This window comes from Theobroma cacao, chromosome 2 (genome assembly GCF_053813885.1).
Source record: "Theobroma cacao isolate CCN51 chromosome 2, ASM5381388v1, whole genome shotgun sequence".
In the NCBI taxonomy this organism is placed as follows: domain Eukaryota; kingdom Viridiplantae; phylum Streptophyta; class Magnoliopsida; order Malvales; family Malvaceae; genus Theobroma; species Theobroma cacao.
In genome coordinates, this window is record NC_142640.1 from 44,664,424 (window position 1) to 44,688,511 (window position 24,088).

Genomic DNA, 24,088 nt, shown 5'->3' on the forward strand with positions numbered 1-24,088 from the left:
TGCAGGTGAGCTGGGATATAAATCGAGCAATATAATTCAACTTCCCTAAAAATCCTCTCACTTCTTTTTGCATTTTGGGAGGTGATAGCGCTTGAATAGCTCGTATTTTATTCGGGTCCACTTCAATTCCTTTTTCACTTACTATGAACCCCAACAATTTCCCAGAAGTTACACCAAAAGTGCATTTTGCAGGATTCAACTTGAGCTGAAACTTTCACAATCTCTCGAACAGTTTCTTGAGATTAACAGTATGATCCCTTTCTGTATGAGATTTTGCAATCATGTCATCCACATATACCTCTATCTCTTTATGCATCATATCGTGGAACAAAACTACCATTGCCCTTTGGTAAGTGGCACCTGCATTCTTCAATCCAAATGGCATTACTTTGTAACAAAACATTCCCCACATGGTTACGAATATTGTTTTTTCCATATCTTCGGGTGCCATCTTGATCTGATTATAACCAGAAAAACCATCCATAAATGAGAACAAAAACATGTTTTGCTGTGTTGTCCACAAGAGTATCAATATGTGGCAAAGGGAAGTTATCCTTTGGACTCGCTCTGTTCAAATCCCTATAATCGACGCACATTCGAACTTTTCCATCCTTTTTAGGAACTGGAACTATATTAGCCACCCATTCAGGGTACTTAGCCACCTCTAAAAATCCAGCATCAAATTGCTTCTTTACTTCCTCTTTAATTTTTAGCAACATTTCTGGCTTCATCCTTCTCAACTTTTGTTTAATAGGCTTGCAATCTGGTCTCAAAGGTAACTTATGGACAACGATGTCAGTGTTGAGACCTGGCATGTCCTGATATGACCAAGCAAACACATCCACATATTCACGGAACAATTCTTCTAGCTTCTGCCGTTCATTAGATGACAGCGAGGTGCCAATCTTAACTTCTTTCTTTTCTTCCCCATTTTCGAGGTTAATCATTTCTATGAGTTCCTGATGAGGTAAAATCTCTTTTTCCTCCTGTTCCAACATTCTTGACAAATCAGGGGGTAAGCCATAGTCATCCACCTCCTCTTCATTTTTCAATTCATCAACGTTCGGAATCATCTTAAAATCGATATTCAAATCATTATCTAGATTGTCTTCGTGTTCATTATTTAAAGACCTGCAAACAAGTAAAGTTGGATGTGTGTATGGGCGAGTATTTATTGGCTAAAAGAATAGATGAAAGGAAACATGCAAAAAGGTTGATGAATTATGAAACACATTATGCATTGTCATTTATTTAAATGATGAAGGTAACAGAAAGCCCTACTTAAACAAGAAATTACTCTTAACACCCTTGGGCATAGGCATTTAGATAAAATTGTTCATTACATTTCGGAAGACTTAAGATGATGGACAATTCCGTGGCTGTTTAATTGCTTAGCTCCTCTCCTGACAGTACTGGATACACTACAGGGATCTTCTCGTTAGGTTCTTCATCTCTGATCATATGGATTGATAGCTTATCAAATATCCGTAGAACCTGATTGACCTTTGTTGGTGCTTCGAGATGAATGAAACCTACAGAATGAAAAGTCTCATATAAGTGTGGGATTGTCCGTTCCCCAGATTCTTCTTCATTTCCCTTAAGTTGAGCCATCCTTTTAATCTTCTTTCGAGCTGCCAGTTTCCTTCTCTCTTCTTTGGTAGGCTTGTACCCCAAACCAAACCTTTCTTCATTCTTTATTGGAGTCAGAGGATGGTTAATTCCTTGTAAATTCCTTCCTAACCCCAAACCGGCACGGCATCCCTTACCCACTGTCTGCTTAACCCCCATTTTAGTTGCTACTGACAAATGAGGAGTCGGTATCACTTCTCTTTCCCCCACATATGTAGCATTAACGAATTCAAAAGATTTGAAAGAGCATTCTGGGACTTCTTCTGTTGCCTCTACATAGGGAGCAGATGATGGTCGAATAGCCAGTATGTCTTCCTCTGCAGATACACTTATCAGTTGGCCTTCAGCTATGAATTTAACTTTTTGATGAAGGGAAGATGGTATGGCTCCCCCCATATGAATCCATGGATGCCCTAACAAGCAATTGTATGACGGGGCAATGTCCATGACTTGAAATTGGACCTAAAAAATGCAAGGGCCAATTTTTATCGGTAGTTAATGTCCCCTACCACCTCTCTTGTGGTCCCGTCGAAGGCCTTTACAACCATGTGACTGGTTCTCATATAAGACACATCTACTGGCAACTTGGTTAAAGTAGAGCGAGGCATGACATTTAATGCTGAACCATTGTCAACCAAGACCCTAGGTACGGCATGGTCCTTGCATTTGATGGTAATGTACAGAGCTTTGTTACTTCCCCGACCACCTGATGGGATTTCCTCATCATTAAAGGCAATGAAGTTCCCCACTGTAATATTCCCCACAATGTGGTCTAACTTTTCCACTGATATATCTTGTGACACATAAGCTTGGTTCAAGACTTTAAGCAGCGCGTTCCTGTGTGCTTCCGAATTCAAAAGCAAGGACAACAGTGAGATACGAGCAGGCATTTTGGTTAATTGTTCTACCACGTTGTATTCATTGTGTTTAATAAACTTGAGAAATTCACCCACTTCTTTCTCGGTAACAGGATTTTTGACCTCATTGTTCAGAGCAACTACAGATTCGACAACTTGGTCCTTGGAAAAGGTATCTGCTTTCTTCAAGCCTCCCTCTCCCTGTGCTGGTTTCCCTTTTCCAACTCTTTTCGCTATCTCAGGGGAATAACATCGCCCACTTTGCGTTATACCCCCCACACCAGTTAGATCTTCAGAAGATGCTTGGGGGGCGGATGAAGCTGTGCCCAAAATATTACACTCATAATTCCATGGGACAGCTTTATCGCTCTTGTAAGGGAATGGGCTGGGGACTTCGATGCTAATACCACTTCTGATCATAGTAGGGGATGTATCATTCATCGGGCTTCTGTTTTCTTCATAGAAGATGGTGAGAGGTTTAGGTTTGTTCGCCCCGAATGAACTTGATGCCACTTCAGCTGGGGTGTCTCCATTTATGGTTTCGACCAAATTCTCTTCGGTTTCTTCATAAAACTCAATTACCGATAAATCCATCAATTCTTGCAACTTACGACGAAACCTATCACAATTTTGAATGGAATGCCCAATTGCCCCCATATGAAATTTGCAAGAATAAGCGAGATCATGCCCCAATTCCTTTGTGTCGATTGGTTCTGGAGTGATGGCATTTATCTTGGACAACGCCTCAAACACTTTATCCATTGGCGTTTGAATCTCATCAATACTCTTTTTCACTCTTTGAATCATCACTTCATGTATGACGTTCACTGTTGGTCTTCCATGATTAGGTAAAGGATTCCCATCAACACTTGAATTGTCTTTTTTGGCAAAATTTAAAAGTCCTATCTTAATGAGCGCTTGGACCTTATGTTTTAAAGCAGTACAATTCTCGGTGGAGTGCCCTTGAATTCCAAAATGGTAATCACAATGCGCATTCGGGTCATACCATTTCAGGAAAAGTGGTCGGAGTGGTTCTAAAGGGGTTCGAGCAAGAAGTCGATTTTCTATGAGTTGTGGCAACAATATAGTGTAAAGGACTGGAATAGGATCAAACTTTGGTTTTTCTAGGGTAGTTCTAGGTCCTCTTTAACCATGACCAGGATTATTGGTAATATGGGTTAAAGTTGTGGGCTTGTTGGCTGTCGTGAGCGACTACTTGCACATCCCCTTCTTTAATCTTGGGCGTATTCCATCTCTTTGAGCTGGCAACTTCATGCCCTTCAATTTTTTCACTTTTGATAGCTCCTTCTATTATTTCTCCCGATAAGACCAAATTTGTAAAGTTTTTTGTGGCATTGCTGATCAAGCGCTCATAGAATGGAGCTCGGAGTGTGTTTATGAACAACACAGTCATCTCCTTATCAGTGAGAGGTGGCTGAACTTGCGCTGCTGTATCTCTCCACCTTTGGGCATATTCCTTGAAGTTCTCGCTTTGCTTCTTTTCCATAGTCTGCAATGACAACCGATCAGGGGCTAATTCAGCCACATGCTTGTATTGGGCTATGAAGGCTCTTGCTAGGTCTTTCTAAGTCTTAATACGATTTTGATATAGCTGTACGTACCACCGAGCAGCTGACCCAGTCAAGCTGTTTTGAAAAAAATGGATCAGTAACTTATCATCGTGAGACTGTGCAGCCATCTTCAGACAATACATGGTAATATGTGCCATGGGACACTTTGTTCCGTCATATTTTTCAAATTTTGGAACCTTGAACTTGGCAGGGATCAATACATCCGGCACTAAGCATAGCTCGGTTGCGTCCATGGTACCAAACCTGTTAACTCTTTCGATAGCACAAAGACGTTCTTCCAACAAATCGTACTTTTTCTGATCTTTTTCATTTTTTCCTGTTTGTGACGAGTCCTTTCTTAGTTTCTCTTGTTTTTTTGGATCGTCTAAATCTGGGACGTGCATTGGTTCAGTAGGATTTATCCCAGAATATGGCCTAAATTGCCCATGAGTCTGTTGATGGCCCATCGGAGGTGGTGCATTGTAATAAACAGATGGCATCATTTGAGGGTGGACCCTTTGAGAGGTTTGGGCATGTGGTGGAGTGAACCCTGAGGGATAGGGTGGATCCTCCCTTTGATTTCCACTGTCTTGAGCTGGTGGGTTTTCTGACGGAGCTGGCTCTTCGATCACTCTTTTTCCTTTACTGAAACTCATCATCAATTCCATCATCTTTGCTAACTGTTCTCTCATTTCTTCCTGAGCTCTTTCCATTCTGTCCATTCGCTCTCTTTGTTCTTCTTCCATGACCCTTGCTCGCTGACGCATATTATGAACACGTTGGTCACTTGGCTTAGGTGGTCGAGCTATTTTGGAACCTTATTGTAATCATAAACATGAATTAGATACGTATTCGATGCATGAATGAACCCATTATCTTATTTTTATATGAAAATACTTATTGTCATGAAATGATGATTTATGCATGTATGAATGATTATGTACTAAAAGTATTCACCACATGACACCCAACAACAAAGTCATCCATTGCATAAGATATTTGTCTTTGATTACAACTCAAGAGTCATCTAGAAATATTCGCCAATCTTATTATAATGGCTATACACCTTATCTAAATACTTAATCAACTGTTGCTCTTGTTTTCCAATTGGAAAGATTTGGCTCCTTAATATGTCCGTCTTCCAAGCCATGCTTCTCGCCTTGTAAGCCACCTCCCTCATTTGCCAAATCAAGTAATCCATCTGGTCGTGTTTCTCTATATAAGCTTGTTTGTAAGATTCACCCCACTCTTGAATTCTGGTGCTCTGTTGCTTGAGGCGTTCATATTCCTGTTGATAAGTCATCATGACCCCTTCGAGCTCTTCATACTCCTGTCTTAGTAATTTGATGAACTCTTGTTGGAATCGCACTTGTCTTCTTAGTCCATCATTGTGCGTTTGAAGTTCATTGCCTCGATTTTCTCTCACCTATATTTCCCTTTGAAGTTCACTAGTTGTGGCAGAAAACTTATCATTCAGGCTCTCATACTTCCCTTCTATTTTTCGGACTTTCTTTCTTTGTTCAATTACCTCTTTTTTCATTTTCTCACACTCTTTTTGGAGGTCTTCATACCGTTGCTTCCAACTGGCATTTTCAGCTTCGGACTTCTTTCGAGCCAACTCACTTTCGAGCAAAGCGTCTCGTGGTTCAGGATCAACTGGGCCACGTAGTGCATCTTCTTTCGGATATACCACATCCTTAACTCGTTGGTCATGCCATATCTGATATCCGGTAGTCACTTCATCGGTGTACCTCCCTTGATCAACTCGGCTAATTTTCTTCCAGGCTTGCGCAATCTCCTCAATCTTTTTCAGAAAACCTGACTCTCCATAAGCAAACTCCAGAGTATTAAGTCAGTGTGTCATCGGCACAAACTGCTCTGACCAAAATTGTCTTCTCACCATAATTGAGGCGTAACTGATTGATCCCCATGGCCCCATTAACGGTACCCAAGGTTCATTTTCGCATTTGTACAAGACCGAGTGATGCGGCATCCACGGAGCTCTCCATGTTACTTCCACACTCATGAGTTCCCGAAGTTTAGAGATCCATTGCTCCTTGGTCTTATTTTTTGGCCATTCACTCTCACAAAATTCTCTAATAGGGGCGGTTTGCGGATGAAATGGCTTTCTGAACTTATCGACCTTGCATTCAAAGTGACTTATTATCCAAATGGAAAGAAGTTGTGCACATCCCACAAATCGTCCATCCCCTTTTCTTCGACAGTAATTCAGTGATCTGAGAGTTTTCGCTAGAATAGAGGGTGAAGGATTGGCCTTGTTGATGACTTGCTCGAATAAGTCTATAATTCTGACTTCTATATGTCCCAAGATTTTGGGAAAGATCATTAGCCTGTAAATTCCCAAGGCCATCACAAGCTGTCCTTGCTTGGTGTCCCGATGCTTCATGATATAGCCACGTAGAAAACTCCATGGGATACATTCATTGTCCCTTTTTTTCCTTAGGTTCTGATCAACTTCCGTCTGGGTAATACCCATCATCTTGGCTAACTTTTGCCTGTGTTCGGTCTTTTGTCCTCTCCAATATATCTTGTCTGGATTATCGAGATCGATTTGTAGGAGAGCCGAGTACTCTTCGATTGTGGGGACCATATCCACCTTATTGAACACGATGCATCTATACGACGGATCCCAAAATTGCACAATGGCCTTCAACAACTGTTCATCTATCTGGACTTTAAGGAGTCGAGCTATGTGGCCATATTTCCTATCGAAATTTGCCCGAGTGGTAGCCCCCCACTTATCCCATATGTTGAGCAAATCGGTGAAGTCGTTCTGTTTAAGATCAAGGTGGACCCTATCAGGTAGTAATGAGAAGTGATCATTTGACAAGCAATCTCCTTCACTTTGTTGGGCACTCACCATATGCTGAGTCACTTCATAAATTCCATCGTAACTTGAGGATGGCCATGATGACTCCATGTATGCAACTGGATCTACTCTGTTAATGGTTGTCAGGTGACAAATACTTTTCCTATTATGATGCAAATATGTATATGACAAAAAATTCAAGTTAGCACCATAAACAAGAATTCCAAAAGATGAATGAAAGTAATTAATAACCTAATACCTTTATTACTCGCAGAGAAGGATTTAGAACAAGGGGATTATGAAAATTCCTTCATGTGTACCTAATCAAAAGGTATATTCTCACGGGTGAAGCTCTACCTAAGCAAAGGTGACTCTTTGTATTCTACATGCTGAGTTTGGGTTGAAAATGGAGCTAAAAGTTCCCAAATCGTTCCTCACTGTCGTCCACATGGACTAGTAAGGCACCCCGGTCCTCACCCATTACAGGTTTCAAACGGACTAGGTTCGATCTGAATGGAAGTCTTCACTAGCCCATGCGAAGGTTATCACCTCACAAGAGCGTAGCTACTTAACTCTCTCCTAATTAAGGACAAAGCCCGGGTGGAAGGCTTATGCATGAATGCAAGATGTGTAGTGTGTGAGAAGGAGTATACTGACCTTGGACCAATAATTTCACACTCCCCTTATCCTAAACTTCCCGCAATTATTAAAAATAGTGAAGTAATAATAACAAAATAAATGAATACATTAAACAAAAATATGCAAAATTGATGTTAGGGAAAACAGCAAATTATTTAAGGCTTAAGATAACTTATGATTAATTAATGGCTTGACTCTCGATGTCCTCAGCGGAGTCACCATCTGTCGTAACGTGCAGGTCCGGGAACCCGTCTTTCAGACGCGGGCGAAAATTAAATGGGTTTAGGAGTCGCCACCAATCTTTTTTATCTAGGTGTGATTGGTCACCTATTAACCCGATTCTAATCGACGAAGTCCTAAATTAATTTTAGATCCGTCGAAAGAACAAGAACTGATCCACGTTTTTTTAGAGATGGGTTCGGAAGTGCGGTTACGCACGGAGAAGGATTAGCACCTCCGTAGCGCCCGTTCCATGAACGGTACCATTTAATCTTAAGTTATCCTATTATAGCCTACTTTTGATTTAATCCCTACTTATTAACTAAATTTTTTATTAAATTGACTAATTGAGTTTTTTTTTTATTTTACGTATGCACATGATGCAAACGTAAAATGATGTTATGACTTGTTTATTTTAAATAATGGAGTCGGTAATCTTTTATTGGAAAATTATTCGAAGACCATCCCAACGCTTTGGTGAAGTCTCGAAATTCTCCTCACCTAGAGATATCCCCGGAAGAACTCGTATCTACAAGCTCTTCGGGGAAATCCCATCATCGGAACTCCCGCACCATTTGCAAGATAAATGTGGCATGCTATGACAGGATAAAATGATGATATCTACATGCACGGGTTTATTGACTTAGGTGGTTTATAATTCACCCAATTATGTGTTTAATAATAATTTTTTTATGGATTATTTATTATTTTTTATATTTTTTTATTTTTTTTTGTTTTCTATTTAAATCCATATCCTTTAATTAACGTTGTTGGTTAATTTTTTACTTGATTATATAACTTATCAAGTAAACAATTAATTAATTTTTTCAAACGATTAAATTAACTTTATTTAGTAATATTTATTTAAGCTAATTAACTAATTTAAGTTTGGATGCAACATTATGTAAATTTATTTATTTTTTAACAATGACTATTTGACTTAATGGGTATTGGAGTTTAGAGTTCGAATTTATCCCGACGCTTCGGTGAAAATCCATTTCAAACTTCGCACCCAAAAAAAAAATCCACTTAAAAGAGGCAACTCTTTACCTTTCTTAGATGGAATTTCTCAAACAATCATCTCATTTTTCTTATAATTTTTTATATTTGTATCATGTCGTTGTTTTTTTATTTTTATTTTTTGTTTATATATATATATGTAAAACTCGACCCTATAAATACATGTCATGACATACATGCACTGAGTAGCATGTTATTATGCTAGGAAAGCACCTAAGAAAAGACGAAACCCGATATCGTACCTAACGGTACACTTCAGTTGATTTAACCTCGAACTAGTTCAAATAGGAATTGTAGGATGAAATTTAATATTTTATAGTCCAGGAATGACTAAAAATTATTGTTCGGAGTTCGAGGGTTCATTTGGGGTAAAATTAGAAATTTTGATATTCATGGGCAAAATCGTCATTTTGCCACCTAAGATAATAATTTGATCATGGAGTGAAATTTTTTACCAAGATTAACTATTTGGAGTATAATTTAATGATAGGAAGTGAAAAAGTTTAATTCTGGTGATTTTTTGAGTGTATGGGCAAAATCGTAATTTTGCCACCCACGGACAAAATTTGAGATTTTGAGAGAATTTAGATCAAATTTGACAAATTGGAGAATGGCATGAGTATAAGGGATGAAAAATATGTCTATGGGAAATTTTTCAATTTTTTGGGCAAAAATGTAATTTTTTACTTTTACGGGGGTAAAAGTGTAAATTTCAAAAATTACTCCACCGAGACTTTGGATAAGTCTGAGAATTTTATCTAAGCTATTGATATGTGGGACAAGTGTATGGTGAAAATTTGGAAACAAATGGATGAAATTTTAAAAATGGGCCAATGGGAAAGTGACACGTGGTATTTTTAAATGAAATAATATTATTTTAATGAAAAGTCAGCCCATTTAAACTCAAATTTTGAGTGCTGGGCGGCCATAAGGAAGAACAAGAGAGGAAATAGAGAGGAAAGGAGAAAAAAAAAACAAAGAGAAATAAGAAAATTCAAAGGGAAATTCGCGATTTTCGACCGTTTACGAGTCTAACGGTAAGATTTTTCGATTTTAGCTTGATTTGTACCTTTCCTATGCCTTTATTTCCATTTAGCATGCTTGAGGAGAGAGATCAAAAAGTGATATCAAGGGCTGAATGAAATTCTAGGGGAGAGAAATTAAAATTTTTAGGTTTTGATTTTTAGTTAAATTGATAGTTTTAGTTAGTTAAATGTGTTTAGAAATTAAATTGGGCAAGAAATCATTAAATTTTCACAATACCCACTCTTGGCTGGCTGCTCAATGCTGTACAATGATGATGAATTGATTTTATTCTAAGGGAAATGAAGAGAAAATGATGAAAAACGATTAAACGTGATAGAAAAACAAAGTAGAAAATTAACCGAGTTAATGTCCCATTTTTGGCCGAATTTTCCAAGGAAGGGAGTGAGCTGATTTTGTTGTTTTTAGAAGGTTATTGGCTGATATTTAATGGTTAAAAATGTTGGAGAGAGAATGGGATGATTTAGAGCTAAAATGGAGTGCGTTAGTAATTTATCGGGCAAAGTGCCAAAAATATGTTAATACCGCGTTTAAGCCGGTTTAGGCTATTGCAGTCCATACCATGCATTAGTATAGGATTTAAGTTAATTATAGAGTGATTTAGCATCAATGTGATGAATTGTGTAAATTTTTGTAATGTGTCTAGGAGGAGAGCCTTCCGGAAAAGGCAAAGAAGTTGTACCTGACGAGTAGTGATCGGGGCGCTTAGAAAGCTTTTAGTTTGTACAAACGGTGAGTAAACTTATTATTATTGTAAATTATCTAGAGTTTATTTTAAATGCCCTTTATGTATTTTATGAAATGAGAACGAGATTAAAACGGGATTTTTGATGTTTTAGGAATAAATGTGACAAATAAAAATATATTGTATTGATTATGAAATTGAGTAATTGGAGGCTACAAATTGACTTGAAAAATATATATTTTCCTAGGAATGGCTTATGAGAAATGAGTATATGTGGCTATATTTTGTGAATGCATTGGGAAATTTATGTAAGTTGTTTTACTATGCAGGCTGGATAAATAAATAAAAGCCACGTTATACTGTCGAAATTTTATTAAAATTGGTGGGTTAGTCACTGCAGTGACGGGTTTCCGTGGACTGCCTATTAGAGGGGCACGGTAAACCCAGTTATATAGTTACTCCGGTTGTAGAGGCGAGGAGGGTAACTCCCGGGGTAGTATTAGAGCTCACTTCACGTCGAACCCCCACGTGAATGTGTAACTCGGCCAACGCCAAGGAACGGCTAATTTTTAAAAATAAAAATGTGTTTCACGTGTGAATATTTTAACACCCTTGACGGACTCTGTTAGATGCCTCGGCCAAGGTATCCCCGAGGATTAGTTTTGGCTTGAGCCTTGTTTTAATAAAAAACATAAGCCTTAACAATTGTTTTGGTAAATTACAAATATTTTATGGTTTAAGAAATAAATTGAAAACATTATGAAATGGGTTGAAATTTGTTGTTTAAACTTGCCTCCATTTTACTCGCCTTTAGATATTTATGATAATGTCTGTTTACTCATTGGGATTGCAAAATCTCACCCAACTCCTTTCCACCCATTTCAGGTTCAGTATAGACTGTAGATAGCTGATCTCATCAATGACTACCATTGGATCTGCATTTTCCAAACCGTAGGTTCACAGTCTTCTTTACTTTTGTTTATTCGGGGGCCCTCTTGTTATTGTAAATTAAATTAAATATTTTGGCTTACTGTATTTCAGTATGTATAAATTTATTTAGCTTTTACGCTATAAAAATTATTCACGTATAACTCTATAAATATTATTTTATAAGAAAATAGAATATTTTTTTAATATTTCTTTTATTTTCTTATTATATTCAAATAACCGTAATTTCGTTTTAAATGAAGATTTTAGACTTTTAAACTCATTTTGAATATGAATTATGTGTTTTGTACTTGTATATTACATTTTAGCCAGTTTCGAAATTTTTGAGAAAAAAATGACCAAAATACCCCTGTGTGGCGAAAATTTTATTTTGATTGTTTTTGATCTAAAATAGTATATATTCTCTAAAAACTCGATATTTAACAATGATTGCTCACAGGAAAGGAAAGAAACTGATATGTAAGCCTTGCGGGGTTCCGGTTGGCATTCTTGATAATGAGTGTCAATCGGGACGTCGCGGCGATTGTCATGGGCTTGAGGGAGGTTCCGGGTCGTGACAATATATATATTATATTTACAAGTATCTAAATATGAATATTGATCCCAATTATATATATATATATATTTACTATTACAACCATTATCATCTTTTTAGTATTTTTTTTTAATTTTTTTTTCGGATATTTGTTTATATCCATTTTTTATCAAATATTTACGCATATTTTCATCTACCACTTTATATTTTGTTGTTATTTTTCTACTTTGAAATATCACATAATCTCTACATAATATATTTTTTGTCTTAATTATTATCCTTATGCTCCTAATAATATGTCTTTAACATAAATAATTGAGCTACCACAATGAATAAAAATTAAAAAAAATTAAAGTAAAAAGGCATGTAAGTTAGATCTTACCTTGTGTAGGTTTAGATTAACCCAAAAAGGATAAAATTATGTGGGCCAAGGCAAGCCACCAAAGGTACAACAACATACAAAAATTTCTCAAAAAAATACGTGAGAACCCCCCCACCTCCTTTCTCCTTTTTCTTTTTTTCTTTTTTCTTTCTTTCTTTCCTTTCCTTTCTCTTTCTTCTTTCTTTCACTTTCTTTCTTTCTTTCTCTCCTAGCCGCTCTCCCCTTCTTCTCTCTTTCTTTTTCTTTTCTCTTTCTTCTTTTTTTTTCTTTCTTCTCATTTATTTCCCCCGCTGGCCTCTCCTTTCTTTTTCCTCTTTCTTTCTTCCTCCTTCTCTTTCTCTTCTTTCTCCCTGCCGGGGCGTTGCACTCTTTTCCTCTTCTCTCTCCCTCTTCTTCTTTTTTTTCTTTGCTCTGTTTTTTTTGTGTTTGATTCTTTTTCGGTTTTTTGGTGGATGGATCTTTTTCTATGTGGCTCAAGTAGCTTGTTGTTGGTAGATTTTTTTGATATGTGGTTCTCCCTTTTTTTGGTTTTGCAGGTTCCATTTTAACAGCTGGGTTGTCCAAAAATTTGGACAACCCGGCAATGGGGTTCTGGCACCAAAGAGTTGGTGGCCAGAGCCCCATCACGCATGGTGGTTGGGGAAGGGATGGCTGGGCGTACGCCCAGCCATACCTCTCTTCTTCTTTTTTTTTTCTTTTTTTTTTAATTTGTTATTATTTTCTTTATTTATTTTTTATATATTTTATTTTGTTTTATTATAATTTAAATTTTTTTATTTATTTTTTTAGGTGTCTACACTACTATCACAAGTTTAGGGGATTTACTACAACTAATTTTTATATATTTAATAAACAAATTTACTTTCTTTTTTATTTTTGATTATAATATTTATTTAATTTTTTATTTGTATGTATATATAGAGGCTCAAATATCACAAGATCCTACTTCAAAAAGAGAAACTTTAGAAGTAAATGAGAAGGATAAATGAATTTGATTTATGAATGACAAACTTTTTTTGTGAATATGTCCACTACTCAAAGAAGTGAGAGTATGAATAACCAAATAAAAAATTGCATTGGTTATATATTATGATTTATTACGTTTTTTCCATCACTTTTGGTGATTATTGGTAGATAACTGTTATGATGAGTTGAAAGCTTACTACAAAGACAATCAAAGTAAGCCATCTTTATCATTTTTAGTGGAGATATTGATGCATGCATCATATGTGTACTCTTTAATTGTTTTAAAAATGTTTTCTAATAAACTTTAGCTTATTTGGGATTGTGAGTTGTACACTACTGAAATTGTTGGGAGTACTACTAGTTACAAAGTCATTCTTCTAAGAAAACCTTGTCATTATACAATTAAATATGACTCGTCAAATTCAACAATCACTTGTAGTTGTAAGAAACTTGAATATGATGGTATTAATTTTATGTGCTCATGCTTATAAGGTGAGTTTTTTTTTTTAGAATTTTAAAGGAGTTCCAAATTAATACATATTAAAAAGATGGACTAAAAAAGCAAAGATTGGAGCTGTGGTAAATTCTTTTTCATTTACTAGATCAAATGATCTTAAAGAAAATGCATGTACCTGTTACAAAGTTTTGCTTAGATGGTATTCTAATTTAGCAGCTAGAGTGACAATGAGTGAGTAATCATTTGGCTACGAGTGATGGAGAAAAGACATTAAGCAAAGTTGAAACAACTTTAAAGTAGTTATCAATTGAAGAATCTCGAAGCTCCAATGATGGAAAACAAACTTGTCAATTTGACAAAATAGACGTTATGAGAAAGAAGGTAAAAAAGTCAAAAGAATCAAATGTAAATCTAAAAGTAAAAGAGATTGATCATCTAGCTGACGAAAAAGTACTTTAGAAAAAGCTAGAAGAGAGAAAAAATGTCAAATTGATACATTGGTAAAGATTCCACAAGTTTAACAAGTAAAGGTAATAAATGCTTAATATTGTTTTGTATTATGTTTTGATTTTATTTTACCGTTATAATTTCCTTTTAGTCTATATAACCATGTATTCATTCTGATAATTACATAGGAATCTAGCCAAATTGCTCATCCTTCGTACCGTAGTACCGCTAATGGATTCAATCAATGTACTCAATCATTTCAATTTGCCAATATAATTAAAAATATTATACTATTAAAATTAAATTCTTATATTTTATATATCACTTATATATTTAAATGTTTGACAAGAAACTCATTTTGACATCCATTAGTCAAATTTGGATATTTTGAATTCCTGTGGTTAACATTCAACATCTCAATTCACATTGGTATTTTTAGTTTCATGATCCTATTTGAGTTTGATAAAGATTATTATCTTGTAGTTAATGTTCTTAACTCTTTGTGAACTCAAAGATCAAGCAACAATCAGATTCTAATTATGACAAATCTATCATGAATCATTCTACTATCACAAGTTTAGAGGATTTATTACAACTAATTTTTATATATTTAATAAACAAATTTGCTTTCTTTTTTATTTTTGATTATAATATTTATTTAAATTTTTATTTGTACGTGTATAAATATAAACTCAAATATCACAAGCTCTTAGTTTAAAAAGAGAAACTTCAGAAGTAAATGAGAAGGATAGATGAAAGATATGACTTCCACAACATGATTTAAATGTTATTGTCATTTACTTACATGACGTAAAAGTGATCATTTTAATTTTGAGATAAAACTTTGATTGTTGTATTTGTTAAGATTATATACAGTTGAATTTTGTTTAGCTCTAAATTGTATCATAAATTATTTTATATAATCTCAAATTCTTCATGATTTCTCGTCATTTATTTTTTTGACACGTCAGCAGAAATATACTTTTATATCATCAAATGAGTTTGTAAAATCCTAAAGCAAAATAAAAACCACTGAAAGAATAAACCAATTAAGGTTGTTCAGAGCATCGTTGAATATACCCATTTACTATTATTAGTACCAATAATTCAACAATGAAAATGTGTTTTGTATACGCATGATGCTGATTGATGGTATTAATACGCATGACTTAGAAATATTTGCAACCACAAACTTTTGTTATCAGATTAAAACCAAAAGGCTGTGTGCAGCATAAGAAGTTTTATGAGGCTGTACCATCGTGATAGTTATTGACATTTCAGTACTCCTTATTGAAACAACCTCCACAGGAGGCACCAACTCTGTGACTGGGCCATTAGGAGTTCGCTTTCGGCTCAAGACGCATGACTTAGAAATATTTGCAACCACAAACTTTTGTTATCAGATTAAAACCAAAAGGCTGTGTGCAGCACAAGAAGTTTTATGAGGCTGTACCATCGTGATAGTTATTGACATTTCAGCACTCCTTGTTGAAACAACCTCCACAGGAGGCACCAACTCTGTGACTGGGCCATTAGGAGTTCGCTTTCGGCTCAAGACTCTTGAGATGGGCAACAAACTCACTTCTTCAGAGGCCAAAAATGGGTCAAGCAAGAGTTCATGGGCGGGCAACCTATTGGAAACATTCTCCAAGCACTTCCCAACCAATCGTCGGGCTTCCGCACCTTGAATCATGTAGAACGCCTCTGGGAACTTTCCCTGGAAGAGTAGAAGAAGCAATATAGCACATTAATATAATAGACTAATACTGTGGTTAATATATAGTATTGAAACTAATGAACATGGATGTACTCATCGAAGTCACCTTTTTATAAATTTGTGCCAGATTGGAGCACTCGCTAATTGGATACTCAGAAGCAAGCATTTCTAGTACACACATGCCAAAGGAGTATACATCTACTAGCTCGTTGCAATCCTCATATAATTCTGGTGCCATAAGTTCTGAACCTAGTATTTTATGCAAGTTTCAAGAAGTTAACTTATAAAGATATATATATGGCTACCTAGATTAGAAACACTTGCTTAGTTTAATGAACCTTGAGGAGGTGATGGAAATTGAGAGATTAACTATAACATATTATGGGCATGTTGTGTCCCACGAAGAATGGCAACTAATCCAAGATCACCACTCTATGTAGAATTTGGTGAGCCCAGTTCTTAAGTGCCCGAATATCGACGCGCGGATACCTCTATCTCTACCTGTATTACATCCTCCAACATATTAAAAAGGACACTATAATAACACTTCATTAATTTTCTATTTAATTGACAATAAGGTCTTGTGATTGTTCTTTTAAAGTGCCGGAGGTGAACATTTCAGTGATGAAGTTGAAAAGTCTACGATCAACGGATCTAAGATTTGCAGAATCGCATAACGGAATTATGGTTGAGATTCCTGAGGAGTTGGACCTTAGAGTAAAGCCGCTGCAATTCCTCCGGTGAACAAAAGACATCATTAAGCTTCACCTGATTCCAAGTCGTCTCCATTCCAAGGACCTTATCAAATGCCTTATACATTATCGTCATGGCTCCTTTACCAAGATTGCAAAGAAATTCTTATGTACAATCACAGATTTAATCATTTTAAAACGTAAACAATGCATAATTCCTTCATTTACATGTCTGCTTCACGAATTTGTATGATCATGAAATTAATGGATCATATATGAATACTTTTACGGAATAAAAAATATATTGAATGTACCGGCATCTATCATATTGATAACTGAGTTCATCAACATTTATACCAGATAAATTTAAAAATGAGTCCGATTTAGTTAACAAGCAATAATCATATTATCTTTACTCTGTTGACAGCCAAAAAAATATTATTTAAATAACAAAAACATGAACTGAACAAAAAAATATTTTTTTTTTTATTTTTTGAACCTAACGAAAAAAACTCTCAGACCATTTCTTACAAAAAAAATAAAACCCATAAAACTATTGAATAAAAATTTTCCTTCCGTACTTAAAAAATATTCTTTTTTTTTTCAATAATTTTCCTTCCTTTGTTGTTCTCTTCCCGAGATTGTCGACCTTATAAACCTCTTCACACCAAAATTGGGGGTCTTGTTAATTGAATCTTGCTTACGTTGCTAGTTCCAGCTTGACCTGATCCAATGTCCATGATGCTGATGCTGATGTGGATTTATTTTTTTTTATACGAGAGGAAAAATTTTTATTCAATGGTATTTGGGGGTTTTTATAATAAAGAATTAATTTTTATTTTTGAGTGAAGTTGAGAACTTATTTAAACGTTACAAGATACGTAAGACAACATCAGTCTAAGGTCTAATCTTTTTCCTAAATTACTAAAATATTGTAGCTGAATTCTTTGAACCAAGCTAGACGAAAAGCATAAACCGAAAGTTACCCAATAAAGTAAGCTACCAGAATTTCTGGTGTTGATCTAATTTAGTTAGCAAATCAAAGTCAGCCAATGACCTAACTCACCAAAATAAAGTTAATTTAAAACCTAAAAATCACCTCCTTTTTAGGTGGTCCAATATCAGTGCCGGACAAACTTTTGCGGTTTTTTTTTTTTTTTTTGCTAAGAGCAGCTTTAATTAAGAAGGTTTTAATCAAATTGAATATATATATATATATAATTAAAATCCGTAAGGTGAGAAGAAAATATATAGGTTAGGTAATAGAATATTAAATTTCTTCCAAGCTATAGGACTCCACATACAAAAAGATGTACCAAAGCTTATAAAATTAATGATGTGACAAATACTACTATTGGCACAGCAATTAGCTTTGCTCTTTATGCTGAGTTTATGGGTGGATATTGCCATATTGGTATTGGACGCATTTAATTATTAATTGATAGATGTCTTGTTTGGTAGGAAAAATTTCGAGGAAATTGTGAGAAATAACTTTCTTCATAAGCCCAATTCAAAAATATTATTTTTTATAATTTTAACTATATTTGATCAATTTTTGGTATGACTTGACAATAATACATTTTAAATAATTTCAGACAAATTAAAATGGTTTCAATTTTCTCTCTCTCGCCATCCAGATAAAAATTTCAAAATTAAATCTCGATTTCTCTTTCTGCTCAAATATATCTATCCCGCCATCCAATTTATAGTTATGACATCAAGCTCTTTCTTATTTTATTTTATTTTTTTTGATGGTGGATCTTGGGGTTCTTAAGAGCGATGAACAACAATTTTGCTCTTTGCAGGCAGCAATTTTGCTCAGGAAAAAAGAACAGCTAAAGCATATTTGATGGGTTTTATGACGATTTACGGTTTTATTGTGTCTGAAATTGAGATGATTGTTAAGCATGTTTGCTAGGGATTTTAATTTTTTTTATGAGATTTTGAGTTGAAATTGTTTAGGGAATATTTTGTAAAGAAGGTATATTTTGTTTTTGTATAAAGGGAGTGAGCAAGACCTCTCGATAGGAATATATTTTCTCTTGCTTTAGAGGGTTATGGAGTTTTGTAACCTATCTTTTATGAAATGCACAATTTCATGGCTTAGCAAAAAAATATATATATATTTTAGGTTCTTAAGTTTATTGGTTTATTCATAGAATCTCAAAATTGAGTTTACTGGTTTTTAAGTATTGCGTGACTTAATCACCGGGTGACTAATTTTTAATCATTACGTGATTGGTTTTAGGCATTATGTGACTAATTTTTATACATTGCGTGACTGATTTTTAAACAATGCCTAAGTCACACAATACCTTACGAACTAGTCACGCAATGCCTTACTAACAAGTCACACAATGCCTATCAACTAGTCATGCAATACCTTATCAGAAACTAGTCACGCAATGCCTTATCAAAAACTAGTCACGCAATGCCCAAGGTTAGTTACGCAATGTCTATCAACTAGTCACGCAATACCTTATCAGAAACTAGTCACGCAATGCCTTATCGAAAACTAGTCACGCAATATCCAAAGTGAGTCACGCAATGCCTATTAATTAGTCACGCAATGCTTTATCAGAAACTATTCACGAAATGTCTTATCAAAAATTAGTCACGTAATGCCTAAAGTCAGTCACGCAATATCCAAAGTCATTTACGCAGTGCCTAAAAACTAGTCACATAATTCTCAAAAATCACCAAAACTACTGAATTCCATTTAACTAGATTAACAACTTCAAACGATACACCATATTCCATTTAACAACATAATTAACAAATATGAATGCTCAAAATGTTCGAAAGTTTTTCTTCATATATCAAAAATTACTCTAAAATGTTTAAAAATGCTCAAAACGCTCACAGGTTTTCTTCGTATATCAAAAACTACTCCAAAATGCTCAAAATACTTAAACGTTTTTCTTTCTGGTAAGGAATACTTCAGAGATGAATAGTCTTGTGAGAAAAGCTCAAAAAATATGAGTCAGTTTAAGGCACAAACGTAAACATACTTGACCCGTTAATAGGTTTCGGGTTGAGGCACAGAGTCTAGTGAATGGATCGATTTCATTAAAGACAATTTTGTCCAATTTTTTTTCTCTTGACTTAAAAACAAATAAAATTATAAAAAGGATCATTCTTAAAAACGCTTTATGCCTCAAACCCATTTATGAAAAGTACTCAAAATTTCCACTAATATATCCAATAATCGAACATTGCATCATTTACGGCATTACCCTTCTCGATCCCCTTCAGCTTGGTGCTCTCTCCTAGTCCGGGATGATATGGTCTGCCTTAGATTTTTGGAACATGATAAGCCATCTTTCCATTTCTCTTTAATCATTTTCCCATACTTTTCCAATTGTGAAAACGACAGGTGTGTTTGCAGCTGGGGATCTGGATTCCCAAGAAGCTCACCAAACTCTTATGTATTGGTACACGGTATTATCATATTAACTACATCTCAAAAAAACCATCAATGAAAGATTTCAAGTGGCTTATTTGCAGAACCAGTAAGATTTTGGTTGCGCTTCCTATTCCAAACCAGAAAATGAGTGACAAAAATAGTTTGCGTGGAATGCTTCAAGACGCCACTTGCAACCTTTAACTTAAGTTTTCAAGGTTTAGATGATGGAACTGTTTTCGAGGAGAGGTTGGTTCAATGAGTTAGCTTGTTTGCCTCGAGAACAAGAGGTGTAGCTTTCAAGCATCATCATGCTCTTAAATGGGTACACAGCCCAAAATGTAAGATAGATACATGTTGAGTTTTAGGTTGACTAGAATTCTAGATCTTATTTGATTAGGATTTTTGTTTGTATACAATATTAAGTAGTTGTATGGTTTTAAACTTCTTATTCCACATCGAATCCTAATCACATTCTACTTTGGACTTTTATACTATAAAAGTGAATTTCTAAGCTTTAGAATTGCAAGTAGTGCTTTGAGAGCTCTAGAGAGGGAACATCTTGTAACTCTATCTTTTGCTCTAGGTGGAGCTAGAGTGGTTTGAGTGAATGTTCTTGGGAGGTTATTGAGGAAGAGTGTGCAAGGGATCTTGGGTTATTTTGGGGAACCATAAAGGTCAATTTATTGTACTTTAAATTCTCAATAATAGAAGAACAGTTTCACTCTGTGGACGTAGGCAAGAGGCCGAACCACGTAAATTCTTGTGTTTTTCTGTTTGCTTATTTTCTCTGAATTTTATCTTTGTTGATTCTTGGGTAATTTTCACAACAAACTGGTATCAGAGCTTCGGGTTCGGTAAATTCAAGATTCAACAAGGATGTCAAAAGTTACTAGTTCTATGAATTTTTCAATTGAGAAGTTTGATGGGAAGACTAGTTTCACGCAGTGGTAGAGAATGATGAAAAATCTCCTTGTGCAGCAAGGTTTAATGCGCCCCTTGCTAGGAAAGGAGGAAGGGCAACCAGATAACATGAAAGATGTTGAATGGACAGAGTTGGAGCAAAGGTGTGTGAGCACTATTCGGCTTTGCATTGGAGATAATGTGTTTAATCATGTTATTGATGAGGATTCTGCTCTAAGATTATGGGCAAAGTTAGAGAAAATTTACTTGGCGAAAAGTTTTTCTAACAAGTTGCAGCTTAGGCAAAAGTTGTATCGCTTAAAGATGGAGGAGAATGGAGACCTCATGAAGCATATGAATGAATTCGATGGAATCATTGATCAGTTGAAGAAGGTTGATGTCAAGGTGGAGGAAGAGGAAAAGGCACTATTGTTCCTGGCTTCGTTTCCAGACTCCTATGAGGTATTTGTGGAATCTCTTATATATGGGATGGATACAATAACGTTAGAACAAGCACAAGCAACGTTAATGTCTCGTGAAGCCCGAAAGAAAAGTAAAGAAGGGGATAGAGATCCAAATGGCTTGGCATTAGTAATTGAGGCTAATAGGAGGAAGTCAACTGGTAAGGGATCTAAGGGTGACAAGTCTAGATCCAACAATATTCAATGCTTTAAATGCAAAGGGTATGGGCATATTAAAAGGGATTGTCCTACAAAAGGGGATGAAAGTAACGAGAACAAAGGTGAGTGTGCTTTCGTTGCTGAAGGTGATGATTGTGATGTCCTTACAATTTCAGAAAATATGGATGCAAATTCTGATTGGTATTTAGATTCTACTTCTGCTACTCACATATGTTATCAAAAAGATTGTTTTGATTTACTTCAAGAATGAGTGGCTGGGAATTTGACTTTGGGTAATAAGTCAATAGTGAAGGTCATGGGTATTGGAGTGGTGAAAATCAAAATATTTGATGGGGTTGTGCGCTCTTTGGGTAGTGTGGCCTATGTCCCAAAGATGCGTAAGAGTCTAATATCATTGAGTCTGTTAGACTCCAAAGGGTATGGATATTCTGCTTGTGATGGAGTAGTAAAAGTCACACAAGGCGACATGGTCCTGATGAGGGAGAATTTGCATAATGGCTTGTATCGTCTAGAATGTGAGACCTCGAAAGGATGGGAACAGTGCACAGGGGATGGTAGCTACCAAAGTGAGATTTCATTTGCCGAGGAGGTGATGAAAGGTTCCTATGGTGTAGACGATGGTGAAATGACGAAAAAAAACTTGCCAGTAGTGAATTGGAAGGGTCGTCGAGGTCCTTTTCCGAAGTCAATTAGTGCCATTGACTTGACGGCTACACAGGTGCATTGGCCGTTTTGTGGAATCAAGTGTTGGACCATGCTTGATTCGGTATGTGTAGTCGTGGTAATTATAAAGGCCAATGATTTAGAAAGTCTTGTGCTTGGAGAGTTGTTCAAGGTGTTGGAAAGTAGGTGGAGTTAGGAAGTTGCAATTAGGTGCGACTAATGGAAGAGGTTTAAGGAGTTTGAATTCAAGTCAAAGGTGGAGATTTGTTGAGTTTTAGGTTGACTAGAATTCTAGATCTTATTTGATTAGGATTTTTATTTGTATACAATATTAAGTAGTTGTATGGTTTTAAACTTCTTATTCCGCATCGAATCCTAATCACATTCTATTTTGAACTTTTATACTATAAAAGTGAATTTCTAAGCTTTAGAATTGTAAATAGTGCTTTGAGAGCTCTAGAGAGGGAACATCTTGTAACTCTATCTTTTGCTCTAGGTGGAGCTAGAGTAGTTTGAGTGAATGTTCTTGGGAGGTTATTGAGAAAGAGTGTGCAAGGGATCTTGGGTTGTTTTGGGGAACCATAAAGGTCAATTTATTGTACTTTAAATTCTCAATAATAGAAGAATAGTTTCACTCCGTGGACGTAGGCAAGAGGCCGAACCACGTAAATTCTTGTATTTTTCTGTTTGCTTATTTTCTCTGGATTTTATCTTTGTTGATTCTTGGGCAATTTTCACAACAATACATGACTGCTCCCGAATTTCATCTACCAAAAGAAAACTTATTCAAGTAATTTTCCAATAGATTAAACTATTATTGTTGCAGGGGTAAGATAGATACATGACTACATAGTAACTGGAAAACGGAATCCACTTATCTTGCCCTTTGGACTAGTGGGGAACATAGGAATACAACAAAGAAAATTCTTTTCCTGTCTCATTAACATTAAATAGGGAAAGAATACATGTACAACTGACTCAACATAAATAGTCCTAATCAACGAATCAAAGATGTTGCTATTTTGTATTATCGTGTGAAGGAAACAACTTCGGAGTTGGACCAATGAAATCCTATATGATATATAGTTATGTATAACATGGATACATGGCTAACTCCGAGCAACTATACAGGTCCACATTAATTGTTCCAAGTATCAACAAGCCACAAATCGCAAAAGTGGGTAAAACCTTTCCAGGATACTTGTCAAAAAGATTGTCGTATTGGCTTGCCTAGCTAGTGGTAGGGGAAACCTTTTGCAGATGGACTAGATATAGTTGAAAAATGCGAAATTGGAATTGAAAATGGTAAGCAAATAAAAGGGACAGTGTTGCAGGGAGGGAATGCTTGGAGGAAGGGATGGTAGATGGGAGTGGGATCATGTGAGATTGGACACAAACAAGCCATTCACTTTTTTTTTCCCCCTCTATCAGCAGTTCAGAACCACACGAGCACAGCTAACCTCTCATTTTGCTTCCTAGTCACCACTCTTTTCCATCTACTCTCTCAGATCTTGAAAACTGAATGGTGCTTACGCAATCAACCCCCTGGCTTTGCTCTCCCCTTTCTCTTTCTCTGTCTCTCTCTCTCTCTTCTTAAATTCACTAAGAAGGCAAGGGGCAATGGGGAAGGTTGTTAACAGAAAAATGCACATGCACCGTTCTCCCCACAAAATGTATGTGTCACCCGTGAGTCAAAGCTCCTCACGTGTCAAAGGTAACCAAATTGCCCAGAAAAGGACAAGACCAACACGCTTGAAAGTTGAAATTAACCCTCGTTTTTTTTTTTGTTATCTTATTTCTATAAATCAGGACCGGCCATTTTGCTCAAAACACATCATAT

The 24,088-nt window shown here is 35.8% G+C and overlaps 1 protein-coding gene across 1 annotated transcript; it reads right to left on the bottom strand.

The window, feature by feature from the left end:
- Window positions 1-15,430: 15,430 nt before the first annotated feature.
- Window positions 15,431-16,774, bottom strand: LOC18609761 (putative serine/threonine-protein kinase WNK5). Its single transcript, XM_088803580.1, has 4 exons — window positions 16,612-16,774; window positions 16,053-16,195; window positions 15,683-15,946; window positions 15,431-15,595 (listed from the first exon to the last, which is right to left on the bottom strand). The coding sequence occupies exons 1-4, from the start codon at window positions 16,772-16,774 to the stop codon at window positions 15,431-15,433; spliced, it is 735 nt and encodes a 244-aa protein (XP_088659706.1).
- Window positions 16,775-24,088: the final 7,314 nt, after the last annotated feature.